Consider the following 19491-nt stretch of genomic DNA (forward strand, 5'->3'; position numbering starts at 1 on the left):
ACATGGTGCATTAATAATAAAGTAGTGTGATAGTAAAAAGAAAAGAAAAGCCTTGGGTCAATATTCTCTTATGGCTTTGTTGTCTCTTCTCAACAGTCCCGTCACTTCATGAAACCGCATTGAGAGTTTCATAGCAGAGGATTTAAATATGAAAAGAGCACTGCGGAAACTTCACACACATTACTGTTGTCCTGTCACGCCAATTTGCGAGACAAGCGTGCTAATGAAAAGAAGGGAACTGTCTGTTTCGAGCAAACATTCGAAGAGTAGTCCAGGTAAGACAGCTGTTTCAAACAGCATGAGCGTCCAGTCTTCTCAGAGAAAAGCTTTCGGGTGACCAGCTTATCTTCTTTTGTTTTTTACACCGACTGATATTTAATGAGCCTGTGAGCATTGCTGACATTTATTTTAAAAATGAATCTTTACACACATGAATAGTCTATGTTCAGCATGCCTCACTGGCACGCGAGTGTAGTGAAGTGTGCAACCCAACGTCATAAACGGGGAGTCTTGGTCAATGCGATTCAAGAGTGTTGAGTTTTTATTCCTACAGCTTCAAACCAATATTACACATATCTATAAAGAATATCGATCCCAAAGCCTAACCACTATATGATAAAAAAACAAACCCCTTTATAAAAGCTTAACACATCTTTTTAAAAAGTGGAACCAAACACCATAATTGTACCAATATTTACAAATCCCGTTAAATTACAACATAAATTAGAAAATATTTACATTTGGGGAAAGACAAATGGAAAATGTAACTTCTAGTCTGACGTAAAGGCATCAAAAAGATGCAAAACTGAACATGCACACACACACACACACACACACGCACACACACACACGCACACACACACACACACACACACACGCACACACACACGCACACACACACGATATTTGATCATTTTAACTTAATCAAAAACTCCAACAAGGACTTTTCAATTGTTCTCAGTTGTTCTCAAATTTAAGCCAAATTTCTTGTGTAATAAAAATCCATTGATCGGTGGATATTGGGTAGTTTAGTAATCATATATATCCATGCACACAAAACTATCACTCATGCTAACAACACTCCCACAAACAGAAGAACAATAACACTGCGTCCAATGAAGTCAAGCGTAGAACAAGTTATAATGTCTCAAACATAATCACATCATTGGTAAGTCCATAAGGAGGTCAGCACCAAGGAGGAGGACACAGAGAAACAAAACTTCCTCCTCCCAGATCGGTAGCGAAAGAAAACATTGTTAAAATCCACAATAACTCTTGAAATGGTGTCTTTGGGAAACTCAACAACTTCCTCTTTGCAGTTCCCCTCTGAGAGACAACTTCCCGATGACGGTCTGAACCGAGGCGATCGCCAGATACGCAACTCTCTCGACTAAGGCTAAGCATTGAAATGTGTTTTGTGTCTTTGTGGAGGAGAAAGTGCTGGAAGACCAAGACGTGGACCAAGCTTTGAGTTGGATGATGTCGGAAAACAAAGCAGAACGGAAACAGAATCGACAACTACAACAACAACAACGACGACGACGACGACGAGTCAGATCTGGTAAAAACTGGTATTTCCGCTACAAAAAGCGGTTATTTCGTTCAAATGGTCCAATCCAGTTCGACCTCAACTCAACAAGTCTCACTTTCTGTGCTTGTCCATCTTATCTACTTTGTTGGTGCCATCGGACGAGGCCTGCGAGGAGTCCCCGCTCGAACCCATGTACATTTTGTCCACCTGTTTGAGCGCCTCGTTGAGGTAGTTTTGCAGCGAGGTCATGGCCGCACAGATGGCCGGAGAGCCGAAGCCGTGGGTGATGAGGCTGAAGTGAGTCAGGCAGCTTTGAATCCCTGGCTCCAGGATGGGAGCTGGCCTAGAGTTTCCCAGAGGAGATCGGTCCTGAGTCAGCAAGTCGGTGAACTCCTTACAGATTTGCCTGAAAGATTAGATGACCAGTTAAAGTATTAAAACCACAAAGCATAACATTTCAGAAGCTTTCTCACAGGCGTTTGATTAGGCGGAGACACAATCAGAAGCAAGGGACTCATTCTTAATGGCTCCATCAAACTGGGCTTGGCCACTCTAACCTTAATGCTTCAAGAGTTGGGATTTATGAGAAATGGGAGGAACAAACGGATGGTTACTCACTTGGCTGCCAAGAGCATGGTTTTGCGAGAGTTGATCTCGTTGCGCTCCACGTGCGGTCGGCCGAGATATTCCGCGATGGCCTTGGCGGGAAACTCTGTCTCACAGACATACCCAAAATCTCTCGCCAAGTGCACGGCCTCACCTGTAGACAAGATCAGATGTGAATCAGGTGACTCACGTATAGCGTGCGACTGAACCACAACGATGAGTCACCGCCGGATCCATCCGTTTGGATCTGACTCAAACCGGCATCACAGAAGGACTCGTTTGCTCTCTTAAACTAAGAGGAATTCAGATGAATAGACTCTGTCTTGTGGATAGTGGTGGTCACACTGTATGTCTTTAATGAGGCTTTGTAGCTGAAGGCGTCTAACGGTCCCCTAGACCCAACAGGCTCTTATTGATAGACTAGCACATTATTCACAGTCGTCGTCTTTAAGGTCAGTCTCTCCTCTTGGCTAGCGAACATGTGATAACAAGCCCTAATTCAGCTTTGAAGGTCTGTAAATAACTACGCCTCCTAGTCATGTTCCTGCTTCAGACCCATGCTCCCATTAGTGGTGAGAATGGTGACATTAAAAGAGAGAGCTAAAAGTATTCTGCATCGCTCCTGGTGCTAGTTAACTCGTGATCTTTGCGCTAATGTCTCTGTGACTCATCGGTTCGCTATACTCATGCAAAAGGTAAAAGTGGAGATGAAATGTCAAGAAATTAAAGATCGCTTACATGCACACTTGAGACTCCGCTGCCAATACATGAGTAGTGCTAACATATGTGACCTTTGCATGCAATCTATGTTTCGAATTATTACTAGCTCTATGGAAGTTTGAATTGTGAATTGTTAACAGGTTAGTTACAATCGAACTTCAAGACGTCAATCCGGAGCATTTGTTTAAGCATTTAGCACAGGGAGGATTGATTAACCCTTTGTCGCAGGTCATTTAAAACAATTTAGACGGATTTATTGCGACTTAAGACTGAAATAAACTACACAACTTTTAGAATCTGAACAGATTTTAAAACACTAGACATCATACATTTGCTGACTTTATTAATAGTTACAGAGAACAACTGGGCATCATGCACCAAATGACTGATGATCATCCGACTTTCACATTGTTCTCAACACAACAAACTCACTCAGAAATATGCGCCTGGTTTCTAGCCTTCTGTTACTGATCGCGAAATTGACCAGAAATTTTTTTTATTTCAATGAAATGATTAAACTATATATTTTAGGTTGATAATGTTTTTTTTATTTCATATTTTGTATTTTTAGGGGCTCTTATGGTACTAAATTATATTTATGCAGTAGTTATAATCCATTTATTGACTTTTTGAGCAACTTTCCAACTTTAACAGTCATATATCTTGAATGCTTTGGAACACAGACTAAAGTTTGGTCTCTTTTTAAAGAAGACACTTGGCAGATTATTAACTTGAATAAAAAAGTTATAAAATGTTACATTTATTGTTATGAAAAATGCACACAAAAAAAAAATGTATACGAAATATACATTTTCCATGAATCTGATCAATTTTAAAGTTGATATCTCAAAAAAATAATAATTTTTGTGCGCATTACCAAATGTTTAGACCAAATTAAATTCATCTCCCATTAATTATCCAATTCGGGAACCATTTTTCCGCATGACAAATGAAAACAATATTTGTTCTAAAATTGGCTCAAAATATAAAAAATCCTACAACTAGATTGAATCAAAGTCTGAAGCTCAAATATTGTAGTCTGTGCTCATCGCACACATTTTTCTGTGAAATCTGTGAATTTAGAAAGCCCAAAATCTCTGACTTTTCCGACTCCTCCATAATGCAAATCTGTGCAAAGAACATGTAGCTTATTCCAGCCTTTAACATTTACTTTTCTTTCTAGACCTTCATGATATCCTCCACAGATTTTGTAGACTAAAATATGCTAATGTTCTTGGCATTCATGGCAAATCTCTGGCATGTGGCTGGTTTTACAGTAACAGAGGTGGACTGATATACAGTAAAGTGCTTACCTTCCACCAGGGCGGTTAGTAAGGTGACGTTTGCAGCCTTTCTGCGACCCGCTGGCAAGTTCAGCCCAATTTTATCCAGTTTCTCCCTCAGGGATCGGCCGCCGTTCTTTGACTTTGCCCTTTGAAGTAAAATTAACAATAATTAGCACATTGAAATTTGTGAATTCCATTAGTGACCTTTTGCTAAACCTGCCAATCCTATGTTAGCAGTCACATTATCAGACAAGCTTTTGTGCATGTTTGCTAAGAAACCCAGATGGATTTATTATTATTATTATTACAGTCGTGGTTATATAATTGCTGAGCTTTTTATTATATTACTGCACATCTGTTTATATAAAGTATGTCCAACTTCACCTGCATACATGATAACTCGCGTATACTGTAAACTCTATTATCACCCAGCTGTAATCTGCAAAATGCAACTATATAAGGCATGAAGATCTTAAGATAATATAAACATTAATTTATGTAAAGCGCTATATAAATACATTTGACTTGACTTCACTTTCAAAATATGCAAGCATTTAGCAAAAAATTAACTTTTTTATTTTAACGGCGTGTTCTATAAAGCTCGAGCGAGCAGTGCCGTGAGCAAGAGAGAACGGCTCAATTATCGCAGGTGAAACACATGGATTTTATTTGTTTTGTTTATGCACAACTCAGAGGCCAATATGGAAAGAGGTTTTGGACCCAGAATCACATGCATAAACAGGCTCATGAAACAAAATGATGTCACAGCTCAAGTGTTTAAAATGCAGTGCAACAAAAACGCAGACAAAAGGCCCACTTGCTGTTTCGACCTCTGAGATATGCATGACTGGAGCAGTGGCCTGGCATCACCCTTCACTTGTGGGGTACGGGACTGTTGGCAGGAGGCATGAGTAAGTGCCCGACACCTCCCCCTCCCCCGCCCAACGCTTGCGCTATATGACCTACTTAACCAATATCAGTGTGTTTGCGTCAGACACATGGGAACAGACGAATATTCCCATTAATACAGGGCAATGCTATCACACTGAAGAAGAGAAAAAGGGTTCATGCTGCATTCTAAAAAAATATTTTAGTCAACTTGAAATGTGAATATGGGTATTTGAGTTGACTAAACTTAAAATTTTAAGGCAGCACGAACAATTACTTTTTTTAAGTTCAAACTATTTTTTTTACAGTGGATTGTCTGCTGTAATGAACTTAAAATCAGCAACATCTCATCTATACGCACACAAATGGAGCTAGATAGTATGAAACATGAACCTACATACACACATATAATCTAATGTTTTGTTTACCATGATTTCCAAATGCACATGGGGAATCTCACAAAAAAAGGTCAAATTTCTCCCCAAAATCAACAGACAAAACATAAGAAATAAAAAAATTTTCAGATAGAAAATGTAGCTTGTTTTAAGACCATTTTGCATCATGACAATTTTCATGATAAGCATACTTTTGAGTTTATAACAATTATTTTCAATTTCGATTTTATTTTTACTGTAGCCATTTTTCACTGCATTACAGTAAATTATTGTAATACTTTTGATTGAAATCAGCATAAATGAAAATCACATTTTATACAACCATAATATATACATATTTATTGTTTTATTTCACACAATCATTATTTTGCATTATGATAATGATAATTTGTGGTACAAATGTGCGTAATTGTTACAGTGGTATTTAAAATATGCTTCATTCGCTTTGGATTTTGGATGAAATATGACCCGGATCTTCTTGTAATTTGATCCAGTCTCACACGTGAATATATCAACAGTATTGATATTGTGATCTATATCGATTTTCAGATGTGATCTGCTCACCTGCGTAAAACCCCTCCGAGCAGAGATGCGTTCAGACACTCCGGTGGGGACAAGCGTCTCTGAACTTCGGCCACGGTCACTTTGTACTTGGAAGTGGAGCTGAGAAGAGAGAGCCGGCCAGGTACGGAGCAGAAGACCTCCGTGGGATTGGACACCATTCCCAGCAGGGACTCTTTCTGAAAGGGAATTCCAAACGCATTTCCCTTTGGCAGGGACACCGGACCTGGAGATGAGAAATATATCGGTGCCGTCAACCAAACAGCTTCAGAAATACATGGAAAGAAATAAACAGATTGGGTTTTATGGTCAAATCTTCTGTGTTGTGTCGAATATTTTGGGAACATTTTAAAATAAGGTCCTATTAGTTAAAGTTGGATAATGCATTAACTACCTAACAATGAGCAATACATTTCTTCCAGTATTCACTAATCTTAGTTAATGTCAGCTTCATTAAATAACATTAACTTTTGATTTTAATAATGTATTAGTAAACATTAATAATAACTACGATCAATAAATGCTTTAGAAGTGTTTTACACTGTTAACTGACGTAGTTAACTAATGTTAACAAATGAAACCTTATATGAAGGTGTTTACAAAATAAAATAATTGTGGATAACAGCCCAGAACATTTGAGTACATATTAACAAAGATTAGATTTTGACTGCAGACTTTGTCTAATTTTTTACAAAAACAACTTGAATTGACTATAAGGAGAAAAACACGGTTAAGTTTCATTAGCATAAGATATTTGATCAGTATTCAGGGATTCTTTAGTGTGAGAATAAGAATAAATATGATCTGTATTTGCAAAGTGGAGGCTGAGATGGTATAGATGAAGATGATTATGATATGACATAAATTTTGATTTGAACCAGAACGGGACAGCGTATAATCCATGCTATAATCATGACGACTAAAATATTGACATAGACATTAATTCAGCACGGCACTCCGGTGACTCGAAAGAAAATCTAAATTACTGACTGACAAAAATGCATGGCAGAATCTGTCAATCAACTCCTGACCACAACACACACACACACACACACTAAACACCTCATTATACTATAAAAATGCTCAAGAATCATCTCAAAAATAGTGTTTTTGCAGAAAATCTATTTTGCATTTAATTCAATCTTTAGTGCATCTTTGGGCGTTTACACATTCTTCTCATTTTTTTCTATTTGACAGCTTTGCAGGAATCTCAAAAGTACAAAGAGCAAAACTTCACACGCTTGTGGAATTACTCAGGGTTTCTCAACGGGTAGGTTACAAACCTGTTCTGATATATGCTTATTATAAGAAGCTGATCATGCATAGTCATTGTAGCAAAATAAATAGGAATGTTAACTTTTAAAAAGGAAGGAGAAAATGTCATTTTTATGCCAAAGGTCATGCAGGACCAGTTAAAATCAATGGTATTGTGGTGCACATGCATTTGGAGAAGTTAGTCAAATTAGATGTCAACTTAGTCAACCTCAAAAGCCATGAACAAAACTAAAAAGACATTAAAGCAACATTGTAAAGATACTCTGCATTTTTGTTTTTATTATATATTCGTCCTAAAATGGGTCGCCGCTCGCTGTGACATCCTGAAGCAAATAAATCATTGATTCAAAGCATGCATCTCAACAGCTAGTCATGCCACAAAACAAACAGACGTTCAGAACTGTTGTTCGGTTTCGCTTATTTAAGAAGATTTCATGTCACAGCAGATGACTGAACAAAATACCCATGCATGTTTAAAAGCAGCCACACCCCGACAACAGTTGATTCTTGTCTTCTTCTGTGTGTGCGTGTGTGTGTGCGTGTGTGTGTGTGTGTGTGTGTGTGTAGTGGGGTTCTGACAGTGCTCTAAAAGCAGGCCCAGGCCTCCTCTCTCTGAGCAAACACCATTTTAAGGATTGCCCAACATCTACAACTTTGGCTAGTCTGCCATTTTGAGAGAAATCCTTTCTTTGGCTTTCCATTCACGCTGAAAGAGTGGCAGAATGCCCCGCGGATCAATGCCAGATTAGTTAATGGAACACATAACCAAAGGGATTAGTGATATCTGTATGAACCAGTATCACCTCAACTACGCCCACCCAAACCTGGAGTCCCACTGTGTTTTTCCACATAAACTCCCCACTGACAGCAGACGAGTGTTTAACACGGTTTAATCATGTCACTTCTGGCTCAAGGTACATAGCTAAATTATTTAGCTTGAGAGAATCAAGAAATATTATTATTTTATTTTATTCAAATCAAATTTCACAAAATTACAGAAAATTTCAAAATAATTTTGGAAAGACCTGCAGTGTGAAATCTTAAACTGCAAATAATATTATTTGTTAACACTTTAGTTTAGGGTCTAACTCTCACTATTAACAAGTTGCTTATTAGCATGCATATTACTAGGATATTAGCTGTTTATTAATACTTATAAAGCACATATTAATGCCTTATTCTGCATGACCATATTCTACATCCCTTACCCAATACCTGAACTTAACTACTTTACTAACTATTAATAAGCAGGAGATTATTGAGGCAAAAGTCATAGTTAGCTAATAGTGAGAATTGGACCCTAATCTAAAGTGTGATCGATTATTATAAATAGCGTGCAATGCATATTCTATAATTATTGTGTACACAGCTTTAATGAGCTCATATTTATTGAGAGACTACATTGAATATTTTAACTTTCATTTGTCACACCACAGGAACACTGAATGCTAAAAGTGATTATACACTTTCCCTTAAAACATTCATATAAATTTGAACCTTAAATCTACAACTAACGCGAGAGACAAATTCATGTTAGGAAATAAAAATGCAACCAACCTTTTTTGATGACTGTGTGATCAGGAATTACACTACCGTGATCACCTTCATGCTGCAAGAAATGACCAGGAAATGCATCACTGTCTATTTCATCCAAAAACAAAACAAACAAAAGAGTATTAAATAAACATCCATCACACTAACTCACCTGCACATCATCCATTCCGTGGCCTATATCGTGCAGTCCTATGTTATCACCTATGGAGTCGATTCCGTGTATGTGTGGAGGCAGCAGATCCGGTCTCCTGAAGCCATCCCGCCGCATCCCGGACGAGCCCCCGTCGAGGCCCAGGATGGGGCTTCCGAGCCCGACGCGCCCGTGGCTCCCGATGGGCTCCTGGCCCTGCCGGCCCGGCCATGACTGCTGCTGGTTAGACGCTGCGGTCTGGTGTAGCGAGTTGATGTTGAACGGGTCGAGGTGAGAGTACGGGTCGCTGGACTGCGAGTACGGCAGAGGCTGGTAAGGGGGGGGGAAGTACGGGGGCTGGAAGTCTGAGCTGGCCGTGTGTGAGAGGGACGGTGGCGGGCTGTAGAGGTGCTGGCTCACCGCTGGGATGTGAGGTAACCGGGAGTTCCCATTGCTGCTAACATCATGTCTTTCCTGCTAAAATACAGAGCGCACCACATTAAACCAATGAGTACATTTCATTTATACACACTGATGACATGTCTTTGGAGAAAAGCAATAAATGCATGCATTTCACAAGGAAAGCAATTCATATCTGAGGTAATGAAAAATACAAACTTTTTTTATTTTTTTTATTTTTTTTAGTCTAAATAGAAAAAAATATGCTTTGGTTTCCTTAACGTTATTAGTCTTGGAAATTATGCATACATGCATAAATATATTTTATGCAAATTAAAAACTGAACTTTAGTCTTTGCATGTTATTAAATTTATGTAAGATGCAAAATTATATTGCAAGCTCAAAAACATCAGAATAAATGTTTTCTTGAAACATGCCCTTAAAATGCAACTTTGCCCATTTAATCCAATGTATTCATAACGATTTTTTTGACTAATTTAAATGTTATCATATGCAACCTTTCTGTAGGTTACCTAACCAAACATTTTTACAGTGTCATTTGTTCTCTTTCTAATTGACATGAATTAAACATCCACACACATGCTGGTCTTTCAGCTCTCGAGTGCTTTCATGCCTCCTATTGTCTGGCAAAGTTGCTGGATAGTTGCTGTCACCAGAGACACATGAATGACAATGAGCGGCGCGCCACTTCTAGACAGCTTAATGGAGAGCCATGAATTACACTTGAGAGTTTTCACTCATATTCATATTGAAAACCGATATTCGAAAACAATCGCGCCTGCGCTAGTGGAGAATATTGTGAATAAAGAAAGGAAAGAAGGGGAAATAATCTGGATGAAAATGAACACGTGCAATGATTGCGTTTCAAATTCAATTTATTATTGCTGTCATTGCGCATATTGTTTTAGGCCAACAGCCTTATTATTATTAGCTATGGTTATTATCATTTGCCTGTTATTAACTGCGGAACTAAATTGCAAAACTAATTATTATTACGCAATTGTTTATGAATTTACAATGCATTTAGAATTTACTAAATTAACACATGCAGTCAAATCTTTTTCACGTCTATTAAACGAACGCATTTTGGTCTTTGCATGGTTGTAAATCTGCGCGAGATCAGATTTAAAATATCGAATACATTTTTTGTTGTTGTATGAAAAGCTTTAAAAAACAATAGCATGTATTTTCATACCACAATAATGCAACTTCGTGCATAACTAACCAGCAAATCACCAGTGCATAGTTAACTTTTTTCCAGAGCTCACTTTGCATGTTATTTGGAAATAGAAAATGTCGAATATCATTTTGTAAAATATAAACAGACAAAACATATTCTCCAATAAAACTGCTCTTTCCCCAGATTCTAACGCTTCTTCCTCTTACCTCGCAGTCATCCTCATACTTCACGTTATCTGCTAATTTCCACAGCATGTTGCGTTTGGCGCGCGTGAGTCTCAGATGTGTGGAGATGTGGAGATTATTGCTCGTGTTCTAGAATATAATCCAGAGAGTCCGGCGCGCGCTGCGCAGAAGTGAAGCATCAACTCAGTGTTGAAGAAGGAGGACGAATGAAGAGAAACTCATGCAAGCTCGAGACAACAACTAATTGTGCGCAACGAATTGGAGGGTTCCGGTCCAAACACACACGCTGAACAGAAGCACTCGACTCCCTCTGACGGACTCAGACTCAGGCTCGACTCACTGACTCTCTTTAGACTCTCACTACTATATTTGGATGAACCAGCGGTGGGCGGTGACCTAATGCACTGGCTACGTCAGAGCGAACTCCCCGCTGCTGATTGGTCACTGTCAGAGCGACGGACCAATCACAGAACTATCCGTCTGCGCAGAGGACAAACAAAAAAAAAGAAGTTGCGATGTTTTGCTATTCACTGGAACTAATTCTACAAACAAAGCATGTTAAATTACGCACTAATTGTTATTATAGAAACGAAATGCTATTTACTCCATTATAATAATTACTATCATTAATAATAATAGGCTAATAAACATTGTTTGCCACTTGACGAATTAAAAAGACGATAGATAGATAGATAGATAGATAGATAGATAGATAGATAGATAGATAGATAGATAGATTCATGCTATCTATTTTACACGGCAGATTTTACACTTTTTAATGAAAATGCATTAAAAAGAAAATAGATCATAAAGAATATTTATTTTATGAATATTATATTTTATGTATCTTTAGAAAATAAAATGCTACATAAAATAATAAAATGGTTTTAGGAAAATAAATGAAATATAATAATAGTAATAATAATAATAATAATAATAATAATAGCTAAATAACTATATAGGCTAGCTAATAATATGAAATAAATAAATAGGCTAAATAAATGAAAGGGTAGAAAGAAAGAAAGAAAGAAAGAAAGAAAGAAAGAAAGAAAGAAAGAAAGAAAGAAAGAAAGAAAGAAAGAAAGAAAGAAAGAAAGAAAGAAAGAAAGAAAGAAAGAAAGAAAGAAAGAAAGAAAGAAAGAAAGAAAGAAAGAAAGAAAGAAAGAAAGAAAGTGAATTAACTGTAATCGTGTCTGTTCATCATCTCTGTAATAACTGAAGCGCGCGCGGGTCTGATGAGTGAGGCGCGAGTGTGTGTTACTGTCAGAAACTATTGTAACCCCGAGGGACAAACATCTTCTTATATAATCTGCTGCAATCGCCAGTAAAACTTCCACTCAAGGCAATATAAGATGCAGGAATGCCAGTTGTCATAAGACAATCATCATTATTATTATTATTATTATTTACATAGAGGCCTGGAGAGTCAGGAGATAAAGGAGCCCGGAGCGTAAAACTCTTTGTGCCGCTGGTGAAAAACTAATCATTGAATAATTAAATGACAGGCTAAATCATCAATATGACACTGTAATAATTGTAAGTAGGCCTAACTGTCATTCAGTGTTTTATTCCAGCTCACCGTCCCGAAATTAACATAGATGTGACATTTACTAATTCATTTATCTCAAAAAATATAAATTGCTTTGTATAAAAATTCGCAATAATTGAAGGAATTAATTACTCTTGTTTAAAATAAAAATAAAAATAAATAAATACAAAAATGTAAGCATTTTTCAAATGAACAATTCCTGATACAGGCCTTGCGCTGCACGGAACAATGACAAGCGCCATCAAATACAATAAAAATAAATATAATATACATTCTGTGTTTAATAATTTGTTTATTAACACATATAGGCTAGTGTTAATACATCAAATAACTCGGAAACTGGGGATGGTTGCAGCGCAAACTTATATTCTCACAGTTATCTGCTTCTGAAAGTTGAGTTGTAACCGTGTAACATTACAGAGAAACAAGGGAAAAAAGAAAAAGCATTTTAAATATTGAATATTAGTTATTTTATTAAATATAGGCTACGTCAAAATTATCTTATAAAACCCTTTATTAACCTCACGCGCATTTCAATTTAAACGTTTTAATTAATGGAAACATCTACGGAAATGTATTTTCCCTTAATTCTTTAAAACTTGTTACATAATAAGCTATATATGTGTGTGTGTGTGTGTGTGTGTGTGTGTGTGTGTGTGTGTGTGTGTGTGTGTGTATGTTAGTCACTTTAACACTTGTGACCAAACAAATGTGTATGCGACACAAAAACATTGCAGCTCAGACATGATATTTAGCCTTTTAAAATAATTTAGATGAAATATGAGATGTTATCTATCAAATTAATGAAGAGAATCTGCTAAATCAGATGGTGTATTGTTTGTTATTTAACATTCGTTAACATGATCACAAATCAAAGTATAACCAATAATCAAAATGTTGTGTTTTATTTTTAAAATCTCAAATCTTAATTAGCCTAGTAAATCCTTCATTTTGACAGAGGCTTTCACATCATTTCTAATTGGCTAAACTGGTGGGTGTTTAATTACCCGGTCTCCTACTGTAAATGTGAAATTATAATAAGTGCTTGTGTTTTTTTTTAATTTGCATAAGGCGCCTGATCAAATAATAAGAGCGAATTAGTCTATAAATCTTTCAATAGTTATTGATTCCTATTGTGTTCTTCAATGAGATAGCGCAGGTTTTAACTGGTTAATGTTTACACCCTAAGATAACAGCTCAGCAATTTTGCTATTATTATTATTATTATGAATAATAGTTGTTGGTGATATCTTTAGGCTATACGTTCTGCAAACGCAAGCAGAAGGTTTTTAATTTAGGCTACTCAACAAAAATAAACAAAACCAATGCTAAATCTGTCGAAAGGTCGCTTATTAAAAATATTTCAAAAAAATAACCTTGCATAAATATGCAATAGCGATAAAGAATTGAATCGCGCGCTTACCCGCCAGTCCAGCCTCTCCAGCATCGACATCTGCTTTCCTCGCTGCTCAGTCCCGCAGTGAAGCGGTGAATGCTCTCATCACGCGCGCGCCTGTCCTTCAGTACACCTGGATGCGCAGGACAGGCAGAGCGCATGCGCGGACTCTCGGAACACCTGAACATTCCGATCGATGAGGATGATTAGTCATCACGTCAGCTCGGTGGAGCAGCAACACACTGTTGCACAACGCCGCTTTAATTAAAAAGCAAGACAAGACCATCTAAAGAGTTCCCACACATTTGGTCTAATCGTTTGCTAAACTGGATGAGGATTTATGAGAATGATTGTACTAATTAAGACAGGCATTTTAGAGCTAATTATAACTAGATCATATTGTAACAGACTTTCCCTTTCTAATTCAAAGTTGCTGCCTCACATTTTTTTTTTGGTACAATTAACTTAAGTCATTTCAACAATAAACTGACTTTTAAAAATGAGTTGAATATTGTACCATTTATTTAAAAAAAGTTGAAACTTGCTTGACTTATTTTGTAAAAGCACATGTTGACATCATTTATTGATCATATAATTTTTCACAGTGTGACATATTCACAGTTATATTTTAAAATTAGCCTGATATTTCCAGGTTTTCTATAACCTTTCTCAGCCTATATTATTACTTCATTAGGCCTGCAAGGCTTTCTTTAAATAAGCTTTATATTTAAATATGTCTAATAACATCTTCCTTAAACATGATGTTCCACAGAACAAGCTGCACAAAACTGACAGTAATGAATACATGGCATTGTAAAGTTTGACTGACATTCTAGGTATGCATTTCTCAAGCTTTCTCACGCACATTGCTGTAATTGCGCGCGCGCACACACACACACACACACACACTCTATCGTTATGAGGACATTCATTGACACAATGCAATCTCTAGCAGTTTACCCCCACCTTACCCATCACAACTAAGTGCCTAACCCGAACCCTAACCTTAACCTCTTTATAACCTTATCCCTAAAACCAAGTCTTGACCCTCAAACAGGCCTTTAAAGGGGTCTCAGAAAGTGTGGACCGTCCAAAATGTCCTCACTTTACTCTCTTTGTCCTCACTCCAATGGTCTAAAACTCAAACTGGTCCTCACAAAGATAGTTGTTCAAGTACACACATGCGCGCACACACACACACACACACTATTGTATGGGGACTTTCCACAGACAATGCTTTTTATATTGTACAAACTGTATATTATATCCCATTAAACTAACCCTACCATTAAAACCTCCCATCACAGAAAACATTTAGCAGTTTTACATTTCCAAAAAACATGACTTAGTCTGATTTATAAGCCGTTTTCCTCATGGGGACCACAAAAAAATGTCCCCAGAAAATTACGATTCTGGATTGGATTTATTCTCCTGTCAGATGAACATAAAGAAACTGCAGTCAGTCAAGAGTCAGATACAACTCATCTAATAGGGATCGACTGGGAAAGCGCTTATTCGTAGACATCTACTGCCACCCTGTGGTCAAAAGCAGAATTTGAGTGCAATAACTAACTAATAAAAAGACATGGTGCATGATTTTTTTCCAGATTGGACCTTTATTGTATTCACAAATAACGCATTTTTAAAAAGTACAATGCATAACTACTGAATCTAGTGGGTTATTTCAGTTATACAGTAACAAGAAACACTCAGTAATAACAACAGGAACAAATATTCATGAAAACATACAAAGAAATCTGCCTATAAACTTGTTTTACAGCAATAAGTTACTGAAATTAAGTGGTTTAAAATGAGATATTGCTGCAGAGCACAATCCAGTCAAATAATGAAAATGGCAAAGACAGTGGACTTTATGCACAGCCGCACTACTTCCTGAACTTCAGCCAGCTCCTTTGTTTCCTGTCTGCCATTATTGGACAAACTGATTAATCCAGGTGTGTCTGATTATTGTTGTTGGTCAGGCACACCTGGATTAATCAGTTTGTCCAATAATGGCAGACAGGAAACAAAGGAGCTGGCTAAAGTTCAGGAAGTAGTGCAGCTGTACATAAAGTCCGTTGAAGCCAACTCAGGTATACTAAACAAACACTTAATCATGCAACAAAATCAAGCTGATCGAATCCAGGTAAATACAAAATGCAATGGTGAAAAAGATTTAAGTAATCCTAAACTGTCGCGCCGCCACAGCCTGACCACTAGAGAGCGCACTTGACTAGGAAGAGCGCACTCAAAAGTGGTACGGTGTGTGTGTGACCCAGTTGGAGATCTGGTCTTTGGTGCGTTTGGCAGAGCTGTGTGAGGTGAAGAGAGACTTGTAGGTCTCAGATTTATCCCTCATGGTTTGGATTGATCTTTTGCTGCCGACGAAGAGACCCACGGGCGCCTTTAACGTCTTCGAGCTCTCACCGGATGTGGACGGTCCCGGAGCTGAGCGGGAAAAACACATCCATTATTAAGCATTCATAAGCGTCAGGATGTGATGTTACATGCAAACCACTAACTATCATGGATCCTTATCCATAATTCTGCATGACTGACTGTCTGTGTTTAATGTTGTCATAAAAACTTAGAAAAAGTGTCATGATTATAATCTTTTCTTACATTCTTTCTAGATTATAGTCTTTTTTATGTTCTCAAAGTCTGCCGTGCGCATACAGGCTGCGTCCTATAACAATGTTGACATCTCTCTCTCACTCCCTCTCTTTTTTATGTTGAGGACAAGATAATCCAGAAGCCTGACCTGTCCATAGATGACTTCACCACTTAATTTGCACAGCGGGGGTAAATCATTTGCTAGTAAATTCCCATGTGGCTTCCACAGATTCACACAAGGACACCACAGTTTGAGGAAAGGATGGCAAGTAAGATGTTTTGTCTGGTTATTGATTATATTTTTAATGCAGATATAAGCATTAAGGATCATAGATGACCTATACTTCCATATGCATGTATATAATGTGCACTTTAATAGATGCATATAATTATAAATAGATGCAAATATTCAAACACATTGCCGTATTTGGGGCGATTTGGAATATTTGGAAGATCACTTTTATTCAGCGAAGATGCATTAACTTGATCAAAAGTGACAATAAAAGACATTTAGATTGTTATAAAAGTTTGCTATAAAAGTTTCTATATCAAATAAATTATTTTGAACAATCTATTCATCAAATATTCCTGAAAAAAAGAAAAAAAAAAAGAATCACAGTTTCCACAAAGTCGTCTGATAATAATCAGAAATGTTTCTTGAGCATCAAATCATCATATCAGAAAAATTTCTGAAGTATCATGTGACACTGAAGACTGGAGTAATGATGCTGAAAATTGATCACAGGAATACATTACATTTTACTATGTACTCACATAGAAACAGATATATTTTAAATTGTAATAATATTTCACAATATTACTGTTTCTACTGTATTTTTTTATCAAATAAATGTAGCCTTGCTGAGCATAATCTTCCAAAAACATTTAAAAAATCGTACAGCCCCAAACGTTTGAATGGTGTTTACTCCAGCTAAATATAAACTAAGTTAATTTAATTTATTAAAAAGCCTGTGCTGGAGTCGCACAAGACAACATAATAATAATAATATATTTATTTTGTATAGCGCCTTTAAAAGTAGCTTTCTCAAAGCGCTTTACAGACAAGCATAACAACAATTGAATAAACACAATGAAGATACAATAAAAAAATAAAAAATAAAATAAATAAAAAATAAACACATAAAATCAAGTTCAGGTAAAAGCAATCCTAAAATAAAGAGTTTTAAGACGAGATTTAAAAGTCACTAGTGTATTTGCTTCCCTGATGTTGGCTGGGAGAGAATTCCAGAGCTTAGGAGCATAGACGGAAAATGCTCGGTCACCCCACGTATGAAGCCGTGTCTTCGGAACAACCAAAAGACCACTCTGAGAGGAGCGCAGATTGCGACGTGGTGTGTAGGGGATTAATAAGTTAGTCAAATACTGGGGTGCCAGATTGTGCAGAGATTTATAGGCCAGCAAAAGGTACCTAACAGGTAGCCAGTGCAGGGACTCCAAGACCGGGGTTATATGGTCCCTGGCCCTGACCCCAGATAGTACTCTAGCAGCTGAATTTTGAAGATATTGCAATTTATCCAATGATGATTTAGATACCCCAGCTAGAAGACCATTGCAGTAGTCAATGCGCGAGAAGACAAAAGAGTTTATCAACTTCTCAGCTACCGAAAAGGACAACATAGGACGTAGCCGGGCTATATTTCTGAGGTGATAAAAAAGATGTCTTAACTGTGTTCTGGACAAAAGGCTCAAATGACAGTGTGGCACAAATATGACACCCAGATTTTTTAATTTGGTCTTAAACTCCAGTGCAACACCATCAACAACCATGAGTTCTCTTCCTCTGCTGTCATGATGGATATTACAAAAATAAAAATATTATAGTGCTTACAGTACTAAAGAACACTGTACATACTGTTTATACCGCCTACTATTCATAATTAATATGTGAACAGTATGCAAAGATGAATGTTTCACATGACCTGACTACGTTGTGTAATCAGGGAATGAATGCGGTTGCAATATATTTCTTTCGAACATGTTTTCCAGGAGGAGTTTCCCTTTCCTTCCTCTTAAACGATGCTGACATACTTCACATCTACAAGCATTCATTCTGCCCCTCCCGTACAGATACAGATTCCTCATTGTGCTTTCTAAACCATTTACATATAGTTCAATTTAAAATGTAAGTCTAGCCACAGCCCGTCTGTACCCTGGCATGCTGGGATACCTGATTCACTGCCGTCGTCTCCAGTCTCTGATGTAGATGTAGTCTCTGATGTGTCTTTGGGAGGTACATCACAGCTTTCTGCCACTATAAGAGAAAAGAAGAAGACAAATATTAAGTAGTTTCACTCGTTTAGTACTAAAAATAAGTACCGTATTTTCCGGACTACTAGAGCGCCCTCTCGTGGCTGTAGACGGTAATGTTTTCTCTTGGTTCATCTCAGTCAGTATTAATTAATTTTGATATACAAGTCGCACCTGATTATAAGTCGCAGGACCAGTCAAACTATAGCCGCGTTTCCACCGAAATTACCCGGAGCAATTTGTCCCAGGAACTTTTTTTGCCCCAGACCGGTTGCTTTCTGCGTTTACACCGCGGCCTAAAGTAACGTTACCGGGAAGATTATAAACTGCGCGCAAGTTTGCAACGGCTCCTCCCAGTCTGAGACGGACAGTAATCAGTTTTGAGCGCCACATTTATAGTAAGTATGGAGGAGATTCAAACTGTGCTGCAGTTGTTTGTGATGTATTGGTTTACTAACGAGGTAATTAACAAAACGGCAGAAAAGAGACGAGCACTGAAACTAAAGCGTGTTCAGAAAGCTCGTAATGCTATAAAATTAGACGATGCGCACATTGACCGTGAGATGGCTGGGACGAACGCGCAGAAAATTTCCTGTTACACAAATACGCTTAATAAAGCCTGAACCTCGTCGTCGGTCCAGTTGTGTGTTTTTTTTTATTCCATATTTGCAGACAGACGACTCTCACTGCATGAAGCCACGAACCGCAATAGATTTTTAAAAATGCCGGTTAAATTAGAATACTGCGTGGAGTCATCCAATCAAAATGCGGCGTGAATACAACCAATCAGCAAGTCCCACCCCCGAAAGTTCCTGAACTTTGAGAAAGTACTACCACTCCAGCAGGGACTTTCGGAGGGGGAAATATTTACACGGAACTTCATTCAGACCCTGATTCCTGCGGTGTAAACACACCGAGTACCAGCCCACAGTTC

General features: G+C 37.6%; 2 protein-coding genes across 7 annotated transcripts in view; both read right to left on the reverse strand.

The window, feature by feature from the left end:
• Nucleotides 1–514: 514 nt before the first annotated feature.
• Nucleotides 515–13938, reverse strand: tfap2c (transcription factor AP-2 gamma (activating enhancer binding protein 2 gamma)). Of its 4 annotated transcripts, none has more exons than XM_079629340.1 (7): nucleotides 13704–13938; nucleotides 8968–9423; nucleotides 8820–8871; nucleotides 5991–6213; nucleotides 4171–4289; nucleotides 2150–2291; nucleotides 515–1937 (listed from the first exon to the last, which is right to left on the reverse strand). In XM_079629340.1, the coding sequence occupies exons 1-7, from the start codon at nucleotides 13731–13733 to the stop codon at nucleotides 1643–1645; spliced, it is 1317 nt and encodes a 438-aa protein (XP_079485466.1). In that variant the 5' UTR covers nucleotides 13734–13938; the 3' UTR covers nucleotides 515–1642. The 4 variants fall into 4 exon arrangements, with proteins under 4 accessions (XP_079485466.1, XP_079485467.1, XP_079485465.1 ...); XM_079629341.1 differs by having other exon boundaries at nucleotides 8820–8903; nucleotides 9018–9423; nucleotides 13704–13808; XM_079629339.1 differs by lacking the exon at nucleotides 13704–13938 and adding an exon at nucleotides 10753–11101 and having other exon boundaries at nucleotides 8820–8903; nucleotides 9018–9423.
• A 1325-nt stretch (nucleotides 13939–15263) lies between these two features.
• rtf2 (replication termination factor 2) overlaps nucleotides 15264–19491 on the reverse strand; it is a 39682-nt gene continuing 35454 nt past the window's right edge. Inside the window, exons 8-10 of one of the 3 annotated variants that reach the window (XR_013799474.1) lie at nucleotides 18478–18561; nucleotides 15810–16124; nucleotides 15264–15618 (exon numbers count right to left, since the gene is read on the reverse strand). Coding sequence is in view for 1 of the 3 variants with exons in the window: in XM_079627592.1 (XP_079483718.1) it covers nucleotides 15925–16124; nucleotides 18478–18561 (284 nt within the window). In the remaining 2 variants the exon portion in view is untranslated. Of the gene's footprint in view, nucleotides 16125–18477; nucleotides 18562–19491 lie in introns of all 3 variants that reach the window. The other 2 variants (XR_013799475.1, XM_079627592.1) reach the window with 2 other exon arrangements.

Source organism: Phoxinus phoxinus, assembly GCF_949152265.1.
Source record: "Phoxinus phoxinus genome assembly, chromosome: 11".
Taxonomy (NCBI): Eukaryota; Metazoa; Chordata; class Actinopteri; order Cypriniformes; family Leuciscidae; genus Phoxinus; species Phoxinus phoxinus.